The sequence below is a fragment of the Nelusetta ayraudi genome, unplaced genomic scaffold (genome assembly GCF_046127955.1).
Source record: "Nelusetta ayraudi isolate G7.1 ecotype Tasmania unplaced genomic scaffold, CSIRO-AGI_Nayr_v1 ptg000223l, whole genome shotgun sequence".
NCBI classification, from domain to species: Eukaryota; Metazoa; Chordata; class Actinopteri; order Tetraodontiformes; family Monacanthidae; genus Nelusetta; species Nelusetta ayraudi.
Window position 1 is genome coordinate 38,146 of NW_027466272.1, and position 21,468 is coordinate 59,613.

At 50.2% G+C, this 21,468-nt stretch overlaps 1 protein-coding gene across 1 annotated transcript in view; it reads left to right on the forward strand.

Annotated features, from left to right (window-relative positions):
• The first annotated feature begins 859 nt into the window (after positions 1-859).
• The window catches only part of gabbr2 (gamma-aminobutyric acid (GABA) B receptor, 2), a 77,431-nt gene continuing 56,822 nt past the window's right edge, over positions 860-21,468 (forward strand). Inside the window, exons 1-2 of the mRNA XM_076016377.1 lie at positions 860-874; positions 1,046-1,183. Of these exons, the coding sequence (XP_075872492.1) occupies positions 860-874; positions 1,046-1,183 (153 nt within the window). The remainder of the gene's footprint in view (positions 875-1,045; positions 1,184-21,468) is intronic.

Below are 21,468 nucleotides of genomic sequence, written 5' to 3' on the forward strand. Positions count from 1 at the left end.
CGGTGCCGGCCCGACGGCTTAACAAGGTCAAATAACTCTCCAGATGAGATGGACTGTGCCATAAAGAGTCACCACACTCGCACACACACACACACACACACACACACACACACACACACACACACGCACACACACACACACACACACAACCTGCCCTTCATTCAGTCAATCCTGTAGCTGATAGAAATAAACTGGTCAAAATCAGAGGAACAAAGCAGACCTCAATAGAGACCCGCGCCTTTTTTTTTTCCTCTCCCTTCCCTCATTTTTTTTCTTCCGCCCCATCCCTGCCTCTCTCGCCCATCGCCACCACCCCCCCCACCCCCATCCTCCCCCTTTTCCATTTTTGCACACTTCCTCCGGTTGCCATAGTGACGCGGCAGAACGACGGCACCGTCGCTGAGAGATACATTGTTTTGTTTTTGCGACCGAGCGAAACGCGGCTTTGAAACGACGTCGATGAACGGCGTCGCAGCGTGTGAACGTTTAGCTCGCGGCTAATTAGCGACCACCTGCTGTCCCGCTGAGATCACAGTTGTGTGTGTGTGTGTGTGATTACATGTGTGTATGAAGAAGGGAAAAGTGATCTATGATCTACTTCTCTGACTTGTGCTCTGCAAACCAGCCCTCTGTGATGTCACGTAGGGGGCACCAGTATCTTTGACCGCTATCCTTGCAGGAGGTCGGCGACCACACACACACACACACACACACACACACACACACACACACACACACACACACATCCTGTACCTGTTGGTCCCACCCCTCTGGGACGGGCTGCTTTTTTTTGGTTTTCTCCTTTTCCAACGTGTGGACAGTCGAGCAGTGTCGGTCACAAACAGCGGGCTAAACGCAGATGGTCGAGGGTCGGGTGGGATGGGGTTGATCATGTGACCGGAATTCAGGATGAAAAATGGCTGTAATGCGCGACCTTTGAACCTACAATCAAAATATGTTTGGAAACATCTCATTAAAACATCTTTCCCTTCTTCTTCTCCTCCCCCTCCTCCCCCTCCTCCCCCTCCTCCTCCTGCTGCTGCAGTGTGACAATGCCAAAGGACTGAGGGCCTTCTTCGACGCCATCTGCTACGGCCCCAAACACCTGATGATCTTCGGGGGGGTCTGCCCCGCCGTCACCTCCATCATCGCCGAGTCCCTGGAGGGCTGGAACCTGGTGCAGGTAGGAACCAGCCAGGGGGGGGGGGTCCGGGTCAGACTGACGGTAGAAGCTCAGATCCATTATCCAGTGACGGATGTGCAGATCAGCTACAGATCCGCTAGACATCCACGGCGCCGCCCTTCAGGTTTCAGTCGGTACTGCATGACGAACTTGCGTCGACGTTCACAACGTTGCGACAGCGACAGAAGAGAAACACTCCTCGGCGGCACCGTGCCTGCTGAACTTTTGACCCCGGGACTGATTGCTCGGTGGCCTGTGTGTTGCACTGAGGCGGCGCTGCCGAGCAGGAAAAGCCTCTTTTTATTCCACCGTGTTGAGAACCTGCAGGGCCGAATTATCAGAGAGCGAGCGGCTCAGAGCCTTCACTGGAGAGGATTTACCCCTCGTTTTCCATGTGTTCCCCACCTCCCTCTCTCTCTCCCTCCCTCCCTCTCTCTCTCTCCCTCCCTCTCTCTCCCTCTCTCTCTCTCTCTCTCCCTCCCTCTCTCTCTCCCTCCATCTCTCTCCCTCCCTCTCTCTCCCTCTCTCTCTCTCTCTCCCTCCCTCTCTCCCTCCCTCTCTCTTTCCCTCCCTCTCTCTCTCTCCCTCCCTCTCTCCCTCTCTCTCTCTCTCCCTCCCTCTCTCTCTCTCTCTCTCTCTCTTTCTTTCTCTCTCTCTCTCTCTCCCCCTCCCTCTCCCCCGCTCTCTCTCTCTCCCTCTCTCTCTCTCTCTCTCTCCCTCCCTCTCTCTCTCCCTCCCTCTCCCTCCCTCTCTCTCTCTCTCTCTCTCTCTCCCTCCCGCTCTCTCTCCCTCTCTCTCCCTCTCTCTCTCTCTCCCTCCCTCTCTCTCTCTTTCTTTCTCTCTCTCTCTCCCCCTCCCTCCCCCCCCCCTCTCTCTCTCTCTCTCTGTCAGGGTCATGGGAGTGACAGGATCAGTGATGAAAGCCTCTGTGTTTACTTCTGTGGTGTTGAGAGTTCTGAGGTCTGAATAAACGGCTTCCGGCCGCAGTTGATTTTGGACTTTTTTTTTCTTTTTTTATATTGGCGGGGGTTGGATTGTGTGTGTGTGTGTGTGTGTGTGTGTGTGTGTGTGTGTGTGTGTGTGTGTGTGTGCAGGCTCTCTTTGTGAGGCCTTGTTTGACAGTGATTACCTGCGAGAAGCACAATAGCAATCTTCTGCTCTGTAGAACTCTGCTTGGTACATTGTGTTCCCGCAGCGCTCTTAACCAACCAAGTGGCTCTCGCTCGCACACACACACACACACACACACACACACACACACACACACACACACACACATGGAGCAACAAAGATGGCACCATATTGCGATGCTGCAATGACACAAAAGCAGAAAGCGGAATATTTAGCCCTCTGTTAACAGCCCCACCCACCCACCCAGAAAAAATGGTAAAGTATTGGAGCCCTTTGTGACATCGCAACAGGATCGATTTGAAAGTTTTACTTCTGGAGCACATCTGGAAAAATTGCAGGGCGCAGAGGAAGTGAAGGCCGGTCTTTGCTGGCGACCTCGTGGCCTCTCGCTCCCTCCTCCAAGCAGCCTGCGGTGGTCGTTACAGGAACTGCACCTCCTGGAACCAAACGATCGGCCTCTCAGACTTCTCTCGGGTTTATTTGTTTGTCGGCCTTTTCTTTTTTCACAGATTTATTGATCTGCTCATTTTCATTTCATTCATTTTTTCCTCACTGCCGCCATTGACCCCATGATCCTCTCGTCTACGTTTGGAAATGTGAACCCTGCGTCGTGGCAGCAGGTTTGCAGCTTAGCAGCTGCACCACATTAAATACAAAACAAAAAAACAAAAGTCCAGATCCGCAGTGAGTGGATCAATCCATAAATTGCGGCACTTTTTTGCGGCGACTTTGCAGCCGTGATCTCCGTCACCTTTGCGTCTCATCGAGTCAGCGCAGGTGTCAAGAGTAAATAAATTAACTTAGCAACGCTTCGCGTTCTTAATGAATAAATAAATAACAATATTTATTTTCTATATGATAAGGTGTGTGTGTGTATGTTATATTTTTTTCTGTATACACACACCTATCATCAGCTCTCCAGGGGGGAGAGAGTCGCTCTGACGCCAGAAACACTTTACAATCACGTGTGGCAAACTCTTTCATTTTGCACCAGGTGACTCATTTAAATACCTTCAAACCAGTGTGGCGCAGCCCTGCCGCTACCTGCGCCTCGGCACATTCTTCTCCGTCCGCTCTGTGGACACAACACAACACACTGTTTTTGGTGCCATCTGCACGGATTTTCTGACGAAAAAGTCCGGCAATCGCTTTGTGGATCTGGCCAAAAGTGTTACTTATTCTACTTCTCAAGGGTTGGGGGGGATAGAAAAAAAAAAAAGGTTTTAATCATTCATGGCAACACGCTGCCGCGTCAGACTCCTCTTCCTCCGCCGACGCAGGCGAGCGTGTTGCAACGTCAGGAGACGCGGCGGAACGCTACCCTGCAGACTGAAGCCGCGCTGCCTCTTTAGACAGTGACTCACCTGCAAGACGGTGAGCAGAAGAAAAAAAAAGACGGACGGACGGACGGACGGACGCATCGTCAGCAGGTGCAACCGGTTTCAGCAGAGATCAGCTGCTGCGCCAAAGCTTTGCCTGTTAATGTCGTCTTTCTCTCCACGGTGCCTGCAAATCTGCAGTTAATAATACCTCTGTGTGTGTGTGTGTGTGTGTGTGTGTGTGTGTGTGTGTGTGTGTGTGAGAGAGAGAGAGAGCTGCTGCAAGTAGCAAGAATTTAAATTGAGGAGGGAAGCACCTGCTAGCCTAGCCAGCTAGCTAATGAGATTAGCATGGATGCTGCTGCAGCGACTGCAGTTTGTTTGTTTTTTTCAGTCGGAGAAGGATAAAGAAACTGCAGCAGCCGAAGGTTGTTTTTTTTTTTCCTGCTCTTGACGGCTTTTGGCAGTAGTTTAGTTGAACCAGCGAAGCGCTTTTCACCGACGGGCGTCCAACACATGCTAATTTGCTAGCCAACGCTAGCCAAGCTGCCGCTAACTGCCTCAGCCGGCCGTGAAACGTGATTCTGGCCAGCTTTGAATATGAAGCTTCAATTTTCTTTTTCAATCATTTTTATTTCTGCCCTTTGATTTGAAGCCATGAACCCGTTGGACCTGTTTTTCCCCCCAGGTGGGCATCATGGGAAACATGAGGAGGTTTCTGTGATAATTTCCTAAATATGTGCAGGGTTCACTGCACATATTTAATCTGTCAGCTGCATTTACGCTCCGGTTTTCCACACCTGCGAGCTTTGGGAATGTTTTTCGGCCTCTCCGTTTCCATGGACAACGGTCCAGAGAGAGAGAGAGAGGGAGAGAGAGAGGGAGAGAGAGAGAGAGGGAGAGAGAGAGAGAGAGAGAGAACGGGCTTAATCATGCGCCGTAAAAATAGCTTTCAATCAGCGTGGATGCCTAATGAAGGCAGCTTCGGAGAGGCTTAACGAAAATAAACTCCCATTCATCACCGTCAGGCTTTGAGCGCCGCCGTCGCCCGCAGCGTCTTTTTCAAAGGAGGGGAAATATTTTTATCCTTCAAAGAGCGACAGATGAGCTCGCACTCGTGGCTGCGAACGTTCTGCCGCTCGAGGTCGCAACTCCCAGCGACGGTGACGAGAGGCGGAAGTAATGCCGGAAGATGTCGTGGCGACCTGTTGGCGAAGGTTCGCTCGCAGAGTTTTTATTTTTTTTCAAGAGAGCGAAATGCACGTGGTTGTAGTTTTTCCAGTGTTGGAGACTTTCTGAACTTAAATCAAAGAAGTTCCAATCGTTTCTATATTGTTATATTGCACTCCAATGCCACAAAAATGTGCATTGCTGCCTATTTGCAGGGCAGGTCACCCCGTAGTTATCATTGCTCTCCTCCTCTTTGATGGAACCCGTCTCAGTCTGGGAGCTCAAAATGTCCAGAAAGTTCACGCATCCATCTTGATGAACCTCAAGCTGAAGCTTTTTTTTTTTTTTTTTCTACACTCGGCCTGAGAACCCCGGTAGAGAGCCTTCCAAAAAATAAAAAAACAGAGAGAGGGAAAGATTGAGAGAGAGAGAGAGAGAGAGAGAGAGAGAGAGAGCGAGAGCGAGAGAGAGAGAGAGGGAGAGAGAGAGAGAGAGAGGGAGAGAGAGAGAGCGAGAGAGAGAGAGGGAGAGCGAGAGAGCGAGCGAGAGAGAGAGGGAGAGAGAGAGAGAGAAATGGAGGATGTTGCTGCTAGCTTAGCTGCGGCTAAACAAACAGTTTTGTGACTTTGCTTGAAGAAATTCCAGATTCTGTGACTTTTTGTCAGCATGAAGATGAACCTTCTGCAGGTTTTTCATTTTATTTTGGGTGTTATATATTCATATATACTCATATATATACACACTTCTGCTTTTTCTGCCACCGTGGTGAAAGACAGCAGAACCGACGGCGCCTTCTTCACTGCTTCACTCCAGTCAAACATCCGGCCGGCCGACTTCTCCGTCCCCCTATTGTCTCTGGCCCCTCCCTCTCCCCCCCCTCCCCCCCTCCTCACTCGCTGGCCCGCCGGATGCTTCAATAAAACATGCGGCGCTGAGAGAGAAAGTGCCGCGTGCTGCTGCATCCACCGCGCTAACTCCTGTGTACCGCCTCAATATTTCACGACTCCCAAAAAGTTTTTTTTTTCTTTCTTCGGGTCTGAAATCTCAGAAAAGGTCGGAGGGTTGAGGGAGCCAGAATGATCATAAATCAAGCCGGGTACTGCATTCGGTAGTTTCGGAGTCTTTTCCTCCCCGAGGGTGGAGGACAAACCAACATCTGTATTCCTTTCCACACAACTGGATGGATTTTTGGAAACAGACAGAGCGGACGCCGTCGTTGGTCAAACTTTGGGCGAAGCAAACTCCACTCTGTCTGAGGATTCAGGAAGCAGTTGGAGTCCTTTAAGAAGAGAGCCGCCCTTAAAAACCACAGAAGAAGAACATTTTATAGGGTGCATTTGCACTGTAAAAAAAGACAACCACATTCTGAAAGTTTTCTTGAATAAATAGAGATTTGCCAAAAATTCTAACAAATAAATAAAAATAGATGAACAAACAAGTAGATAGAAAAAATAATCAGCAGGCTCGTCGCACTTGAAGAAAAAGCGCAATATGTAATTCGTCTTTAACTGCTAGCCTTAGCTGAGAGAGCTAAGAGATTAGCATCGATGCTACGTGGAGGAGCGGCCGTGTCCTCCGCCCTCCTGTTTGAAGAAGGAAGCTGAAGCCTGGAAAAACAAAACAAAAAAAACAACAACAACAACAACAACAAAAAAAGCTCCTTTCTCTCGTTCCTTTTCCTCCTCCTCCTCACCGCCGGCGCGCCGTTCTCCCCGGGACACCGAGGTCTGTGGGACGCGTTCAAAGGGAATTCCGGATGAAGGTGCCTTGAATTGAGAGGGAGACGGAGCGGCTGCGGCTGCGGCTGCAGCGGGAAGCTGCGCTGGCGGAGGCGAATCAAGAGAAAATCGGCATTAATTACGCCGCCACCAGCCACAATAAACAGACCGTGTGTGTTCCCTCGCCCACTTTTGATGTTTTCTTCTTTACTCACAAGCATCCATGCTTTGTTTTTTTGTTTTTTGTGTTTTTTTGTTCCCTCTGACCCAATTTGATGTTATTCAGGTTTCTCTCTTATGGGGGGGTTTCAGTCTCTTTGATTTTGTCGCTCATGAGCTGCACAACTTCACAAAAGTACTAAAAAAAAAAAAACCAACAGACTGTACTCGTCCCTCTAAAGTGGCTAACTTCTTATTTGACCCAAACTCCGGCTCACAGCCGCTCCCTCAGGAAGGAAAGCACGTTTGAGAGTTAGCGAGCAACACAAATGACATGTTTTGCTTTTATTTCCTTCTAATTCCAAAACAGTTGGAGGAGGCATTCAAACCCAGTGGGATAATATTGGTGATCCTGTGAAGCTAAGTTGGCGGGCTTCAGGCTTGAAGTGGCTTCGAAGTCCCGAAGCGACCAATCGGCTTTCGTCTCGACCCTCGCCGATGACATCATGGAGTTTTGGAGGAACGTTGCGAGGGAAAAGCTAGCTAGCTGCCGACAGTAGCGCCGATTCGTCTGCAGGGGGAGTGTTAGCAGGGAGATGCACTTCCTTTAAACCCAGTGACCTGCTTGGTCTGTTTGAGTAACCAATCACCTTCGAGGGAGCCCCACCCCCTCCCCACAGGCACTTCCAGCGGGCCTGAAGCCTCTCTCGCCCCCTGGTGTTTCCACTCAGAACATTTCATCTGTAAGGAGGGAATTGAACCTGAATCTGCTCTGCGACAAAGAAAAGCAGCTGCAGCCTTAACGTCTGCGGGCGCCGGCTTTAAAGCCCCTGAAGGCTCCTTGAGCAGCGGCGGCGTCAGAAGCCTTTAACCTGACAGACGGTGGGGAGGGAATTCCTCCCAGCCGCCGGCCAGGAGACCTCATCGACCCGACCGGCTCGCTGCAAGAGAACTGCGGGTGGAGAAGCGGGGAGGCGCCAGGGAGGATCCCTCCAAACAGAGCGTCGGAGGAGGAACAAGTGGGCGGGGCTCCAGGAGAACCGGCTTCCATTACGATCCATTAAAACTCTGAGGGCTTCTTGGGAAGAAGTGGCGCTGGGACGGAATCGATGGAGCTTCAGTTTAACTGGCGGCTAATATCTCAGACATCAACTTCCTGCCGGGGGGGGGGGGGGGAGGAGGAGGAGGAGGAGGAAGTAGCAGAAGGGGCGGAGCCCTGGAGATCAATTTAGAGTGCAGAGCCGTCTGGGTTCCTCAGAAAGACAGAACTATAGTTGCCCTGATTCTCCACAAGTCCATGGTTTTGTTGTTCCACGTCCCGGGCTTCTGAGCAGCAGCCCAGTTAGCCCTGTGTTTAGAGCCTCCTGCGGAAAAAACAAACAGCCCTCCAATGCTTTCTTAGACGTTCAACAACTTTGGAAGGGTGGGTCTCAGTGGGAGGAGCCAACACCTGGACGGGGTGGCGCGTCAGATCTGTTGTCATTGGTGAGGCATTGTTTGCTGTTGTGACATCACAAAGGGTGGATTCAAACACAGTGCTCAGAGATTCAGAATCATATGGAAATGAGACTTTACTGACTCGTCTTGTTCAGCAGATTGTGTTTCAGAAGGTTTGTCCCACCGCAGCTGTTCGACAAGCATCATAAGCTGCTGATGCTGCTGCCGCTGCTGCTGCTGCTGCTGCTGCTGCTGCTGAGACGACGACGACAGCGGCGGTATTTTATTAGCGCTCTGTAATTAATAATGTACTTGCCGTGTTGGGTTGGGGAATAATGAAATAGTCATGGAGCTGAATGGTGCAGGCCATCCGGCAGGACTTCACTGTGGCAGACACACACACACACACACACACACACACACACACACACACACACACACACACACACACACCTCATGAACAACATGACTCACCGCAATGCTGTGGCCGCTTCCTTCCTTTCTCTTTTTTTGATAAATATATATCTGAACGTTCCCAAGATGCAGTCGGCCGCTGAACGGCTTCTGCTAAAAATTTTAATTCAAACCTTTTAGTGGCAGCAGCAGCAGCAGCAGCAGCAGCAGCAGCAGCAGCAGCAGCAGCAGCAGCAGCCGCTAGCTCATTAGCACAGAGTGGAGTTCGTCTGTCCTTGGACCCACATGCACACACAGTTACACACAGTGTCTGTGTGTAACTGTGTGTGTGTGTGTGTGTGTGTGTGTGTGTGTGTGTGTGTGTGTGTGTGTGTGTTTGAGTGTGTGTATTAGTGTGTGTGTCTGCTGACCACCCAGCAGCACAGGGTTGTCGGATGGGGCAGATTGTTGCTCTGCGGTCGTGTTTCCGCTCCAGCGGACGGCGATCAAACCGACTCTTTGAGGCTTTTCGCAGCGTCGCCTCCTGTTTGTTTTTTTTCTCTTCTCTTTTTTATTTAATTCTATTTTATTTGATGTTTTTTTTTCCCCTTCCCAGTTGAAAAAGACTGCGGTGATTCTGTAAATCCTCTCCAAATCATCGTGCTATATTTGGATGAATAATAACGATGATAGTAATAATAATAATAGTGATGATCACCCTCTGCTGAAAGCTTTTATTTAATAATTTATTGTAGAGACGACCAAAAAAAAGAAAAAAAAAAAGAAAAAAAGAAAAATTAGGGCACATTTGAAATTGCAAACAGCGTCTCGGAGCCCTCATTTCCTGCTCTGCACTTTCTGAGCTCTCATTGCATCTCCTGCAGTCCAGCTTGCTGCACTTTAATTTGTCCCGTGGCCTGTTGTGTTCTTTTTGTGCGTGTACGTATGTGCGTGTGTGTGTGCGTGTGTGTGTGTGTGTGTGTGTGTGTTGTGTCTGTGTTTCCTTTACTTGACTGTAAAGTTTGGAGTTTGTAGATTTGTGAGCATTGAGAGGCAGCAGGTAGCTCAGCTGGAGCTCCTGCTGGTTCCCCACCAAGTTTCGCACCGCAGTCGGAGGAATGTGTGTGTGTGCGTGTGAGAGAGAGAGGGAGAGAGAGAAGAATTGTGTCATTTCCTGCTATTTGCCGCTCGATAGGTTAAGGCAGAAGGGGGCCTGAGCGTCCTGCGGTGGGCCAGCCTGCATTTTTAAAGAGGCGGCAGCGACTCAGCAGGGGGCGCCGCCCGCCCCCCTCGCTGACCCCCCCCCCCCCCCACCCTACCCTTACTCCACCCTCCCGAGCCCAGCAGGGCAGCCGTCGCCGCTGACCTTCAGCGGCAATAAACACCATTAAATATGGATGAGGACATAATTGACACAAACCGGCACCGCTTTATTTCTCTTTATGCAAACACACACACAGAAACACACACACACACACACACAGAGAAACACACACACACACACACACACACACACACACAGAAACACACACACACTCGCACTTATGGATGCACCTCATTAGAAACTTGCTTCCTCCAATACGCAGCAGCGTGACTTCACTTCCTGTCTGAGAGTTTCCTCCAGGAGGAGCGAGGCGGCCGTTTTTGAAAGCTGCATAAAAGGCAGTTTTTTTTTTTTGTTGAGGCAATGTCTTCTTCTTCTCCTCCTCCTGCGTTTAACTGGGAGCCGCGGTGTTTTAATCCCGCAGAGGTAAAAAACTTTAGCTGCCAGCCTTTGTTGTGACATCACTTCCTTTCCAGCGGGCAACAGTGGGAGTAATCAGCTTAATGGGCGTAATTACGGGGCGAGCATGTATTGAACCCTTGAACGCACACACACACACACACACACACACACACACACACGCACACACACACGCACACACACACACACGCACACACACACACACACACACACACACACACACACACACACACAGGTCTCGGTTCTGCTAAACGGTTATTTGCAGATTACTGCAGTCCTGTTTTCTTTTGTTGTGTTTTTTTTGCTCTCTCACCGGCTTGAAAAGGAAACCGTAATCTAGAAATGTTTTTATTGTTTTCACACACACACACACACACACGCACACACACACACACACACACACACACAAAAAAAAAAAAACAGAATTAAAAAGCAGTCCAATCCGTTCTCTCTCTCGTGCGGCTTGTCCTTCTGTCCTGGTGGGTAATTAAATGTCGTCTTTGCTGGAAAACAAACCCCGCTTTAAAAAAAAAAAAATACAAAATACAAAAAGCTAAATACAAGTTTGGTCCTCAGACATCAGATGAAAGTGATGGATTATTTCTCAATGTCAACACATGGCTAGAGACTGCTGTGGGTGTTTTTCTTCTTCTTCTTCTTTTTTTTAGCCTCATTACTACATAAAATATGTTTACATGCTGCAGTTTAAAGGATAATTAATCTCCTCCTTGATTGTTTTTCATTGAGGGTTGAGGGTGAAATTCCTCTGTGGAGCTCAGCGGTGATGTCCCAAAGTCTCTGTGCAACTTTTTTTTTTTTTTTTTTTACCCCATTCAAAGGATTTGAAATTGTCCCAGTTTGCAGTTTACATTCCATATTTATGGATTGGTCCAGTTGCGCAGTCTGACCAATAATTAAGTGTCAGCGCAGTGTTACTTGCAAAAAGTCGAGAGAAGAAGAAGAAGAACTCATCCCGTCCACTTCTCCTCCTTTGTAAGACGACACCAGACTCTGAGTGCCTCCGCCGCAGCCCCTGCAACCTGTCTGACAGCCGCCGCTTCCTTTGCAGACGGGAGGAGATGGATTTTTTAAAAATTTACCTTCTTCTCCCTTTGAGCCTCTTTGGCCCTGCAGCTCTCTGGGAAATTGAAAAGTCAGAGCGGTGAGATGGAGAGAGGGAGGCAGGACGCTTTTTTTTTTTTTTTTTTCATACCCGTGGCAACTTCCTGTCCCTGTGTCTCTCTCGGCCGAGCGACGCCAGGTGCTATCAGGAGAACTCCAACCTGTGTCCAACCAGCAGGAGATCATCCCACTGAATTCCTCTTTTCTCGCTCACAATATTACACAGCCAAAGCTTTTTTTTTCTTTTTCTTTTTTTTTTTTCCTCCGCGGCCGCCGTTCGCAGTGTAATTGAAAATCCATGGCTGATTGACTCAGACCCTTCAGTAATTAATTTTTTTCTGCACCGGCAGCGCCCCGAGACTCACACCCACATTTGTGCACTGTGACTGTGACGGTGAGACGGCGAGGCCCAGAGGAGCAAGCTAACACGTACTTGTACCGCGCACTACTTCAATTAGCCTCGCTAAGTCCAGAGTACTCGCTGAAATCTTTTTTTTTCCAGTGGCTCACAATTAACTGACGACGGACTTGCCTTCAAAACACGATGGCCCTCTAGAATGTTTTTTTTTTTTTTTTTTTTAACAGAACTAGATTTAATGAAATTCCCATACCAAGAGAATCTATTCCACACATCCGTCTGGAAAGAGCCCACAGAAAACATTTGATTAAAAAGAGGACAGTTTCTTTCTTTCGAAACAACTTGCAAAGTGATTGGATGATCCGACTGCAGTTAGTTGAGTCGGCTGTTTATACTGCAGCATCCACGCTGACACTGTTTACGCTACAACATCCACGCTGACACTGTCATCGAGCCGTCGGCAGCAGCAGCTTCCTGGACTCTGATCTCAGCTCTCGCCTCCGAATCTTGATTGGCACGCTCTCATCCGACTCATCCAGTTCGGATTTCTTTTTACCTCGAAAAAAAAAGAAGAAAGAAAACAGGCCTGAGTGAACCCGAGACCGGAAAGTGCAGCAGCGACGCGGCTGCCTGGCAAGGTTAAAAAACACCCAGAGAGACGGAGGCGCAGGATTAAAGCCCGGTCTCACTTCCAGCCTGCTCAAGGTGCCTTCTGCCTCCCCTCCAAGGCGGCGGAAGTGTTGATTAAGGAGGATACCTTTTTAGAGCGCTGGCACACATCCACTTGTTTGGAGCCGGGCGACAAGATTGGCTGAAGGACATCGCGGCTTCTGCCGTTATTATTAAAGCCGAGATCAGAGTGGCTCTCGGCGGAGCGTCACCTGATTCCCTGAGAGGAGGAGGAGGTGAAAGACGCCTCGGATAACTTAGAATAAAAAAAAAAAAGAAGAAAAAGAACATCCATTCCACAAAACAGAATCCAATCCGTACAACATCCGTACCTCCAGGATGCCGCTCCAAACGTTCACATTGAGGGACCTTGGAGGAGACGAGTCGCAGATATGAAGACGGCATGCTAAGCGTGAGCGCGTTAGCGTCCATGTCACGTCCGCTTCCCAAGTACTGTATGGCTATGAAAACACCGTCAGGCTGTGGGGGAGGGCTGGAGAGGGAGGTGCAGGCCGATCATCTCCGCGTTTTTGCAGAAATCCCTGTTTGTCGGGACGACGTCCAGACGTGACGCGCTGCCTTGATTTATAGGCTTTTATTGTTGTTGTTGTTGTTGTTGTTGTTGCCTTCACATTACAACCGTCTCTTATCCGTCCAACTCGCCGCACTGCTGCTGTTGTTGATGTTGCGGCGGTGGCGGTGGCGGTGGCAGTGGCAGTGGCGCACACAAACAGGAAGCTGCCGCTAGCTAGGAAACAATAGAGCCGTCAGAAAACAGCAAAGGGTTTATTTGTTGGCTTCAGGCCGACGGCGCTGAGCATTGTGGGTCGTTGCCGACTGGTTGTAGTGGCAGAGGAGGATCTGATTGGTTGCTTTTTGTTTTAGACTGTGGCGCCGGCTGTGTGCTTTGTCCGCTCATTTGGCACCTTTGATGATTTCAGTTTTGTCAAACTGCCACAAGCAAAGCAAATCACCTGCCAGATCCTCTAGTTTCCCCCAAAACCTTTTTTAAATATGTGAAATAAACCCAACAGGTGGTCGAGATCTTGCTGGCACAGGCTCCGCCCCTGCACCAGTAGCACTTCCTGTTTTGGGAAAAGAAGGAAAAACTCCGGCATGAATCGCTTTTCCTTCTTTTTAAACTTCGTCCTACTCAACGGCTCCTTGACCAGAACTCTTTGGGGCCTTTTATTCTTTCTGCACCGGAAGTCTTTGACCCGCCCACCTGTTGGCCGCCAGAGAGAGAGAGAGCGAAAAAAAACAGCTTTGAGGAGAGACACTCCGTGGCCACGGGTTCGCACCTCCAGCGGCCCAAAGCTCTGCTGCTGTCGGCCTCGCCGCCGGGCTCCTCTGGCGGAGAACCCCAGCCCTTTGTGCATTTGTGGTAGCGGAGGTGTGAGGAGGGGTGAGGCAGGTGGGCGGGGGTGGGGAGGCGAGCCGTCCTCCAGCCTCGCTACGGGGAAGCGAGCGCTGCTTCCGCTCGGCTCAGAGCTCCATCAATCACTCGGCTCCTGGCTGAATGGAAGCCGACTCCATGCGGAGGCAAGAGAGCGAAAAACAAAGTGCAATGTTGGGAGGGATGAAGCGGCCCTGTGTGTGTCTGTGTGTGCGTGTGTGTGTGTGTGTGTGTGGGAAGGTGCAAGACAGTGAAAGTGAGTCGGAGAATTGAGGAGAAAACATTTGGATGCAGGTCAGGGGACGTTTGCGGAACAAAGAGAGATTCTTTGGTGTATTTTCCTTCTGGCACTTTCTTGTGGAACTTTTATTTTTTAGAAAATAGAACTTTTTGGGGGGTTTGTCACATGACATTACTAGGCAAATGGAAATAACCCTCTTCACCTGTCAAATCATGCTATAAATAACCAATCGTGACTCCCTATTAATAGCATTTCTCCGCTACTCACGGCGACTGTTTTTTCCACTTGACAAAAGAGCTTTTCCTCAGAGCTTTGCCTCACTTGACACCCCCTCCTCCCCGAAGAAACAACAAAAACTCAACAAGGCAAAGAGGTGTTGCAAACACGCAGGCGGCCTGGAGACGGTTGCGCTGAGAGGAGGAGGAATCCGCAATTCTCGATTCTCTCCTTCACCCCCCGAAGGTGAGAAACGTTGCACAGGCACCGAGATAAAGAGGCGCTGATAGAAGGAGAAATTCAGAGGAAAAGAGAGAAAAGGCTGAAAATGGAGGGAGGAGAAGAAATGAAAAGGCGTCTTTTCATCGGGCTTTAATATCCTGCACATGCTCAAGGCTGATAGAGCAGAAAAGCCCCTCCGCTCCCCTTCACACTGACTGCAAATAAATACCTGAAGCGTTTTTTTTTTTGTTGTTGTTGTTTTTTCATTGAAATAAGATCAAATTGGTTTTTGTGGCAAAGAAGATTCAGAAATCAAACATTCTGTATCGTGTAAATGGAGACAAAAGGAGGCTGGAACGATCAAAGTCAGGAGCCGAGTTTATTCTTTTTTAAAGTCGCTTGTGCAGCGACGATGCATACAAAATATAAAAAAAGAAGCCTTTTAAGTGCTTTACAGTTGACGCACTCTCTGCCTTTTGATTGAAGGATGAAGTCAAGAGTGCAGCCGCGGCGGACGCAAGACGCGAGCAAAAGTGATCAGCTGAAAAAAAAAACCCTGTTTGACCTCCGTCAGAGCCGACGCGTCGCCACTTTGTGGCAGGTTTTCCGTCACGCAAACGCTTTTTTTTCGTTGCTATTTTCCCGCCGAAACTGCTGTTGGTGAAGTGAAGGAACGACTCGGGGAACTGGAGACGTCACAGCAGTGGTGGGCGGCGGCGCCAAGGGCTCCGAGACGTGCAGCTGGAGCTGAGGGGATTTAATACAAAGTCAATATGGCTGCGAGGTGCAATCACAGTGTGTGTTGGCTGAAGCAGATGGCTGCTGCCTGCCTGGACACAGGGGTGATGGGGGTCCCGGGCGGGGTGGTGGGGGGCCCGGGCGGGGTGGCAGCCCGGCGGTCGGAGGAGTCCTCGCCGCCAACCTCGCCGCCCAGTCCACCGCCACGACAAAACAAAACAACAACAACTAGACGACTAGATGAACATAAGATCGTCATACATGATGGACTTGCCCTTTAAAATTCTCACATCTGCTCCGTGTGGGCGGACCGATCAGAGTCCTTGGAGGAGGAGGACGTTGGGGGAGGCGGAGCCAATGCCAGTGGTTGCACTAACTGATCAATATCATTGATATTGGAGAATTTAAAATATTTTCATCGAAACACTTCTTTCAGATTTGTTGCCGGATCCAGCGACATAAAACAACAACAACAACAACAACAACAACAGCAAAAGTTTCCTGTGGAGATTGTGCAAGCGTGTCCTCACTGGCCCAACGGCAAAACTCATCCAGCAATCAGCTGAGAGTCGACGATGAGGACCCACCTTGAAAAAGGTCTGTAGTACGACCGGACCAATCAGCATCCCTGGAGGGAAAAAGTAGGCGGGAGCTGCAGCCAGAAACAGGAAGTTGTTCTTGCGGGCTTAAAAACTGTGTAAGTGTCAGCGCGGACGCTTGCAGTTTTTCACCTGTCCAGTCGACTGCAGGAAGTTTATGAAATCAGGGAGCAGCCTGGGAAAGAAAGAGGAACCCCCCCCCCCACCACCACCACCACCACCACCGTGTCCTCTGAGTGGATCAGTTGAGCAAAGCAGATCCACCGTCTCACTCACATCATCTGCGTAGCAGTGACAATATTGATCAGGACGGGAGGAGGGGGAGGAGGGGGAGGAGGAGGAGGAGGAGGAGGAGGAGGAAGAGATCGTGTGTCCCACTGCAGGTATGAGACCACCCAGATATAGAACGCCGATAAAGATCGGTTACCGCGCACGGAAATAATCAAACCCGAGGACGCAAGACTGTCGAGAGGCGAAACCGGTTCGACCTTTGACCCCAAGCAGCGACGCCGCGCTGGGCCACTCGGAGGATCTGGGAGGAGAAACGGAGGAAGTCCGACTGGAAAAGGTCCCGCGTTATGCCGACGTTCAGCGTCCATCCCCGACTCCTGGAGAAGAGCCTCACGACTGACGCGTAGCCCGCTGTTTGCAGCCTGCCGCCTACTTCTGCGACATCACAAACGGCCCGTAAGCACCGCTGTGTCTCAGTGCGCACTCAGTGGAAAGGAGGGACCAGTCATTTTTTTTTTTTTTTTGGAGGGGGGGGGGGGGGTGTTGTAGCCGTCCTCCCGCCACTAGTTGGCCCTCTTTCTGCTCCTGTGCAGCGTTCAGACACACAGAGAAGACTTCACTTCCTTCCGATGCCCAAAATATGTTTCTTGTGGGGGTCGACACGCGCATGCTGGGTGATGTCAGAGCAGAATGTCTGCCTCTCCTCCGCCGGCACCCCCACCTACTCCCCCCCCCCCCCCCCCCCTCTCTGTAAGTGGAGAGGAGCTGGCAAATCAAATTAGTCGTCTAATGGAGAAGGTGAAGAGGGGAAAGAAGAAGTGGGGAAGAGGAGTGGCGGGGGGGGGGGGGGGGGGTTGAGAGTAAATCCCTGACTGGAAGTCAGAGACAGACGGATGGAGGGAGGGAGGGAGGGGGAGACGGATGGAGGGAGGGAGGGAGGGAGGGAGAGCTGGAGGTGAGCTCGCCGTTTTTTTAACGCTTAAATCTTTTCTTTTCTTTTTCTTAATGCAATGTTTGCTGCACATCCAGCAATGTAAAAATAAATCGTCACAAAATAAATGTCCAGAAAAAACAAAACAAAAACATGTTTAGCCCTGTGTTTGCAGCATTCTGTTACAAGTAAAACCAATGCTTTGTTGGTCTTTGCACATGTTTTGTGGGAGAGCACACACACCCACCTTCCTGTGTGTGCTTGTGTGTGTGGTCACTAACCTTGATCAGTGCCCCCCTGTGACATCACCAAGGGTTGACTTGACTTGGAGGACTTATAGAAGCCACAGCGACAACAATATTTTCTGCGGAGATTGTGCAAGTTATGTTATTTTCGTGTCCTCATTCGTCACACGGCCCCCTGTGACATCACCAAGGGCTGACTTGTTTAGTTTATTCTCTCCTGAAGCGTAGATCACGGCAGAAGAAGTAAAGGATGAGCCGTGTGTGTGTGTGTGGCAGAAAACATTTTCAGACCCTGCAGGATTTCGTTGGGTTCCGTCCCTCATGTTGCCCTTTTTGTTGATGCAGTGCTGAGAGAGGAAACACAGCAGCAGCTCAAGCAGCCTGATCTCCGGCCGGCCCCTGGGAGCCGGCCGGCGGAGAGGGGAAGAGATGGAGGAACAATAATGGCCTGCACACTTCTGCATCTGCTCATTAATCATTCATCGGCTGCCGAGTGGTGGTGGTAGAGGGGGGGGGTGCGGGGTGGGGGCAGGGGGTGCGGGGGTGGGGGTGGGGGTGGGGGGGGTTGGACTCAGGTTTCACTGTCACGTCTCAGTTTATAAACAGGCCAGTTATGGAGTCGACACGCAGCGTAAATCACCTGGCAGATCGCAGGCAGAGTGATGACAACGTGGGCGGAGCGGCTGGCCCCTCCCCCTCCTCTCCCCCTCTTCCCCACCCCTCCCCCCACCTGGGGATCGATGGGAAAACGCAGTTTGCGGTGGCTGTGATTCCTCACCGCCGCTCGTCTCTTCCCTCCTTCAAGGACAAAGTGATGGCCGAGCGACGAGCTGATTGGAGGGGAACTCTCCCCCCCCCCCCCTTTCCACTTTACCGCCCTCCCTCCTCGCCTCCCTTTGGTGACATGTGACACATTCCATTGATTCACGGCACCACAGATCTGCCACATCAAACACGGCGGCCGTTTAACGTACGGTTGGCCTGCATGACTCCCAGAGTCGCTGCAGCCGCTGCTGCTGCTGCTGAGCTGCTGCTGAGCTGCAGCTGTCGCCGCTGCTGCTGCTCTATTTGGCTACTCTGGACTTTTGTTGTGGAGCCAATGAGGAGGAAGAGGAAACATTTCCACGATTTGTTCTCTTTTACACACGTGAAGAGAAACTCTTTGCCTTTAGAGAGTTTGACGTGCTGGAAAACAGGAAGTTGCTTTTCCGTGGAGACAACTTCAAGAACCCAGCCTCTGAGGTTTCAGTGGTTTGGAGGTCAGAGCTCCCCCTGTGGACCTGGAGGTCACTTGCTCCTCACCCTGAACACTTGGACGACAGGTTCATCAAGTCAGCGATATTATTGTTCCTGTGATAATTAATATGAATGAGGTGATTGCTGAACAGATATGATGGCTCATGGATTAACCCTCACATCTTCGGATTGACCCTCAGCATTAAGTTTAAAACTAAAACGAAAGGAAGCACTTTTTTTTGTAAAGCCTGCGTCCTGCAGCCTCAGCTCTTGGTTCTTCAGTCCTGCAGGGTTCTGTGAGGAACATGTCACTCCGTCCTCACTCCTCCTCCTCTCCCGCCCGTTAATCAGCGCCGTCCTGCTGAACATCTTCTCGAACATCTTATTCTTGGCAACGTGTCACAGCTGTGCGTGAGGTGTGGAGCTGCAAACGGACCTGAAGGGGAAGAAGAGGAGGAAGAGGAGGAGGAGGAGGAGTGAGAGCGGCGGCCGCTCGGTCTACACGGCGAACACGTACATGCGTGTGCACTGAAGTGCTGCGACTGTACTCGGCCCTGAGCGCCGAGCCTTGTTAGCGCCGCTAAAAGCGCGCTAAGGTGCGTGCTAAAGGCTCCCCCGCCGCCACCGCCGCTGCCACCTGGCTAAAATTAAATGTGGAAGGTCGTCTCGGTCTTATATATCTTTTAGTCTGTCGTGCAAAGTTGGCAGGTGAAAAAAAAAATGTTCTGCCTCTCCGCTCAGCTCGCACGGCAGCTGAGATCTGACTCGACCTCTGGTAGAGAGCTTTTTTTAATATATGTATATACATATATATATATATATATATATATATATATATATATGTATATATATATATATATGTATATCAGTGGCTCATCACTTTTATCCCAACCTGTTTTAGCAAGTAGCTGCAGCCACAGGTGCTGCCAGCTAAACTGGATGAATGAACAAATGTGATTGGTCTGCAACAGATGGAAGGTCTGACCAGCTTAGGAAACACCTGCAGTGGATTTGGACCAGATGGATTCTGGAAATGACACTGAAGAGGAAGTGTGTCCCCCCCCCCACCTCTGAACGGCTCCAGCAACAGTCACATTAAACACGATCGGAAGTCTGGAATTGGCTGAGCTAGCAGTAATTGATCTGATTGGTCCATTTAAAGGTGACAGGCAGGTCCAGCCTTTAAAAAGTTGCCTTCTCTTCCCAGTTCCATTCATTCCAAGTTATGAAAAGTTGAAAACTGTATCATCTGCTCTTCTGATCAACTCACTGCCCACATCCATTCATTCATTAAGCCATTCTTAAATCTCATCTCTCTTTCTTTTTCCCCTGCTCGTCGTGTCTCTCGCTCTTTGTCTTTCCCCAGTATCCCCTCCTCTCTCTCTCTCTCTCTCTCTCTCTCTCTCTCTCTCTCTCTCCCCCTCTCTCTCTCTCTCTCTCTCTCTCCCCCTCTCTCTCTCTCCCTCTCTCTCTCTCTCTCTCTCCCCCCGTCTCTCTCTCCCTCTCTCTCTCTCTCTCTCCCCCCCTCTCTCTCTCTCTCTCTCTCTCCGCTCCATCCCGGTGCTAATGAGTCCTGGATGCGGTCCAGGCGGGGGTCCAGAGCCTCTCCGCTCCAGCCGGGCACTCCCACCGCGCACCAAATGCCTCTCCTGAATATTGAATAAAGCCACGGGACCACCTGGCCGCTTCCTGATCGGCCGCCGCTCGGCAGGTGGTCCCTGGGCTGCGTCAAGATGGAGGGAAGGGCTTTGAGTCTGCTGCGATGTGGGCCCAGCCAGAAATAATATGCAGGCTGGGCTCTTTGAAGATTTTCCACACTGCCCCTTGTGATTATTAAACCTTTTCTTTTCATTTTTATCGACTTTTTTTTTTTGTCCGAGCTTCCTCAAAGAACATCTCTGGAGTTTATCTCCTGGGTTTTTACCCCGCTAACTTTGTGCTAACTCTTCAAAATAAAATCCACCACGGACCCAGTGAATGAAAGGGGCTTTAATTAGACAACAGAGAGAGAGAGAGAGAGAGAGAGAGAAAAAAAAGGAAAATAAAAGAGAGGCAAATCCTTGATAAAGCTCATTTGTTTCGTCGAGGGTCATTAATGATGCAGACGGTCAAGGAACACCAGGATGTTTGGAGAGTCTCAGCTGCCAGCGACTGGAGGAACTGAGTGACAGAAAATAACACTTTGTAATTAGCATTACTTCCTTCAACCACAAGACTGGCGCTAGCGTGGACTAGCGCCTCACACAATCAGTCACTCAACCCCTCCCTACCCACACGACTATACAAAACAAAGAGTCTGATGACAGGAAGTGCAACTCAAGTGCCTTTGCAGGTGTCATGTGGGCATGCTGTCATGCATGCTAGCCATTAGCAGCGCAATAATCTTACTTGGCAGCCAACCAGTGTGTTTGTTGCAAAAGTGAAAATGAGACATAAGGGAAAGGGAGTCAGGGGAGTCGGATGTATGTGAATTTATGTGAATTGTCCAAATCCCCCCCCCCCCCCAAAAAAATGCAGCTTGTCTTCGATGCAGAGGCCTTAATTTCAGCGCCCCGACGGGACGGTGATTTTGCGGTTTATCAAACCAGAGTCAAGCATCGATGACACTTTCAACAAAACTCATGGCCCAATTGATTTTTTTTAAGTGTATTTGTGCGTGTTGATCCAAGAGTGTCATTTTTTTAAGCGATTAATATGACAGCAGCTGTTATTTCTGCATCAGAAGGAAGACAAAAAGCTGCGCTAGGACACCTGGTGCTCCTCCCTGTTTAAAGATAATATTTGAAGGAGGAAAAGAAAAAAAAGTCATCTGAGTGTCTCTTGAATATGACGAGTGGCCAGCCGGATATTTCTCACTCTTCTTCCAGCCTTCATCCGTCCGTCCGGCTCTTCATTATTCAAAAGGCAGCGGAGCGGCGTCCCACCAGGACCAATCGATGGCGTCGGATCCATCAGCGTGATTAGACACACTTCGACTTCTTCCCAGAGCCTCCTCGGAGCCTCTGCCTGG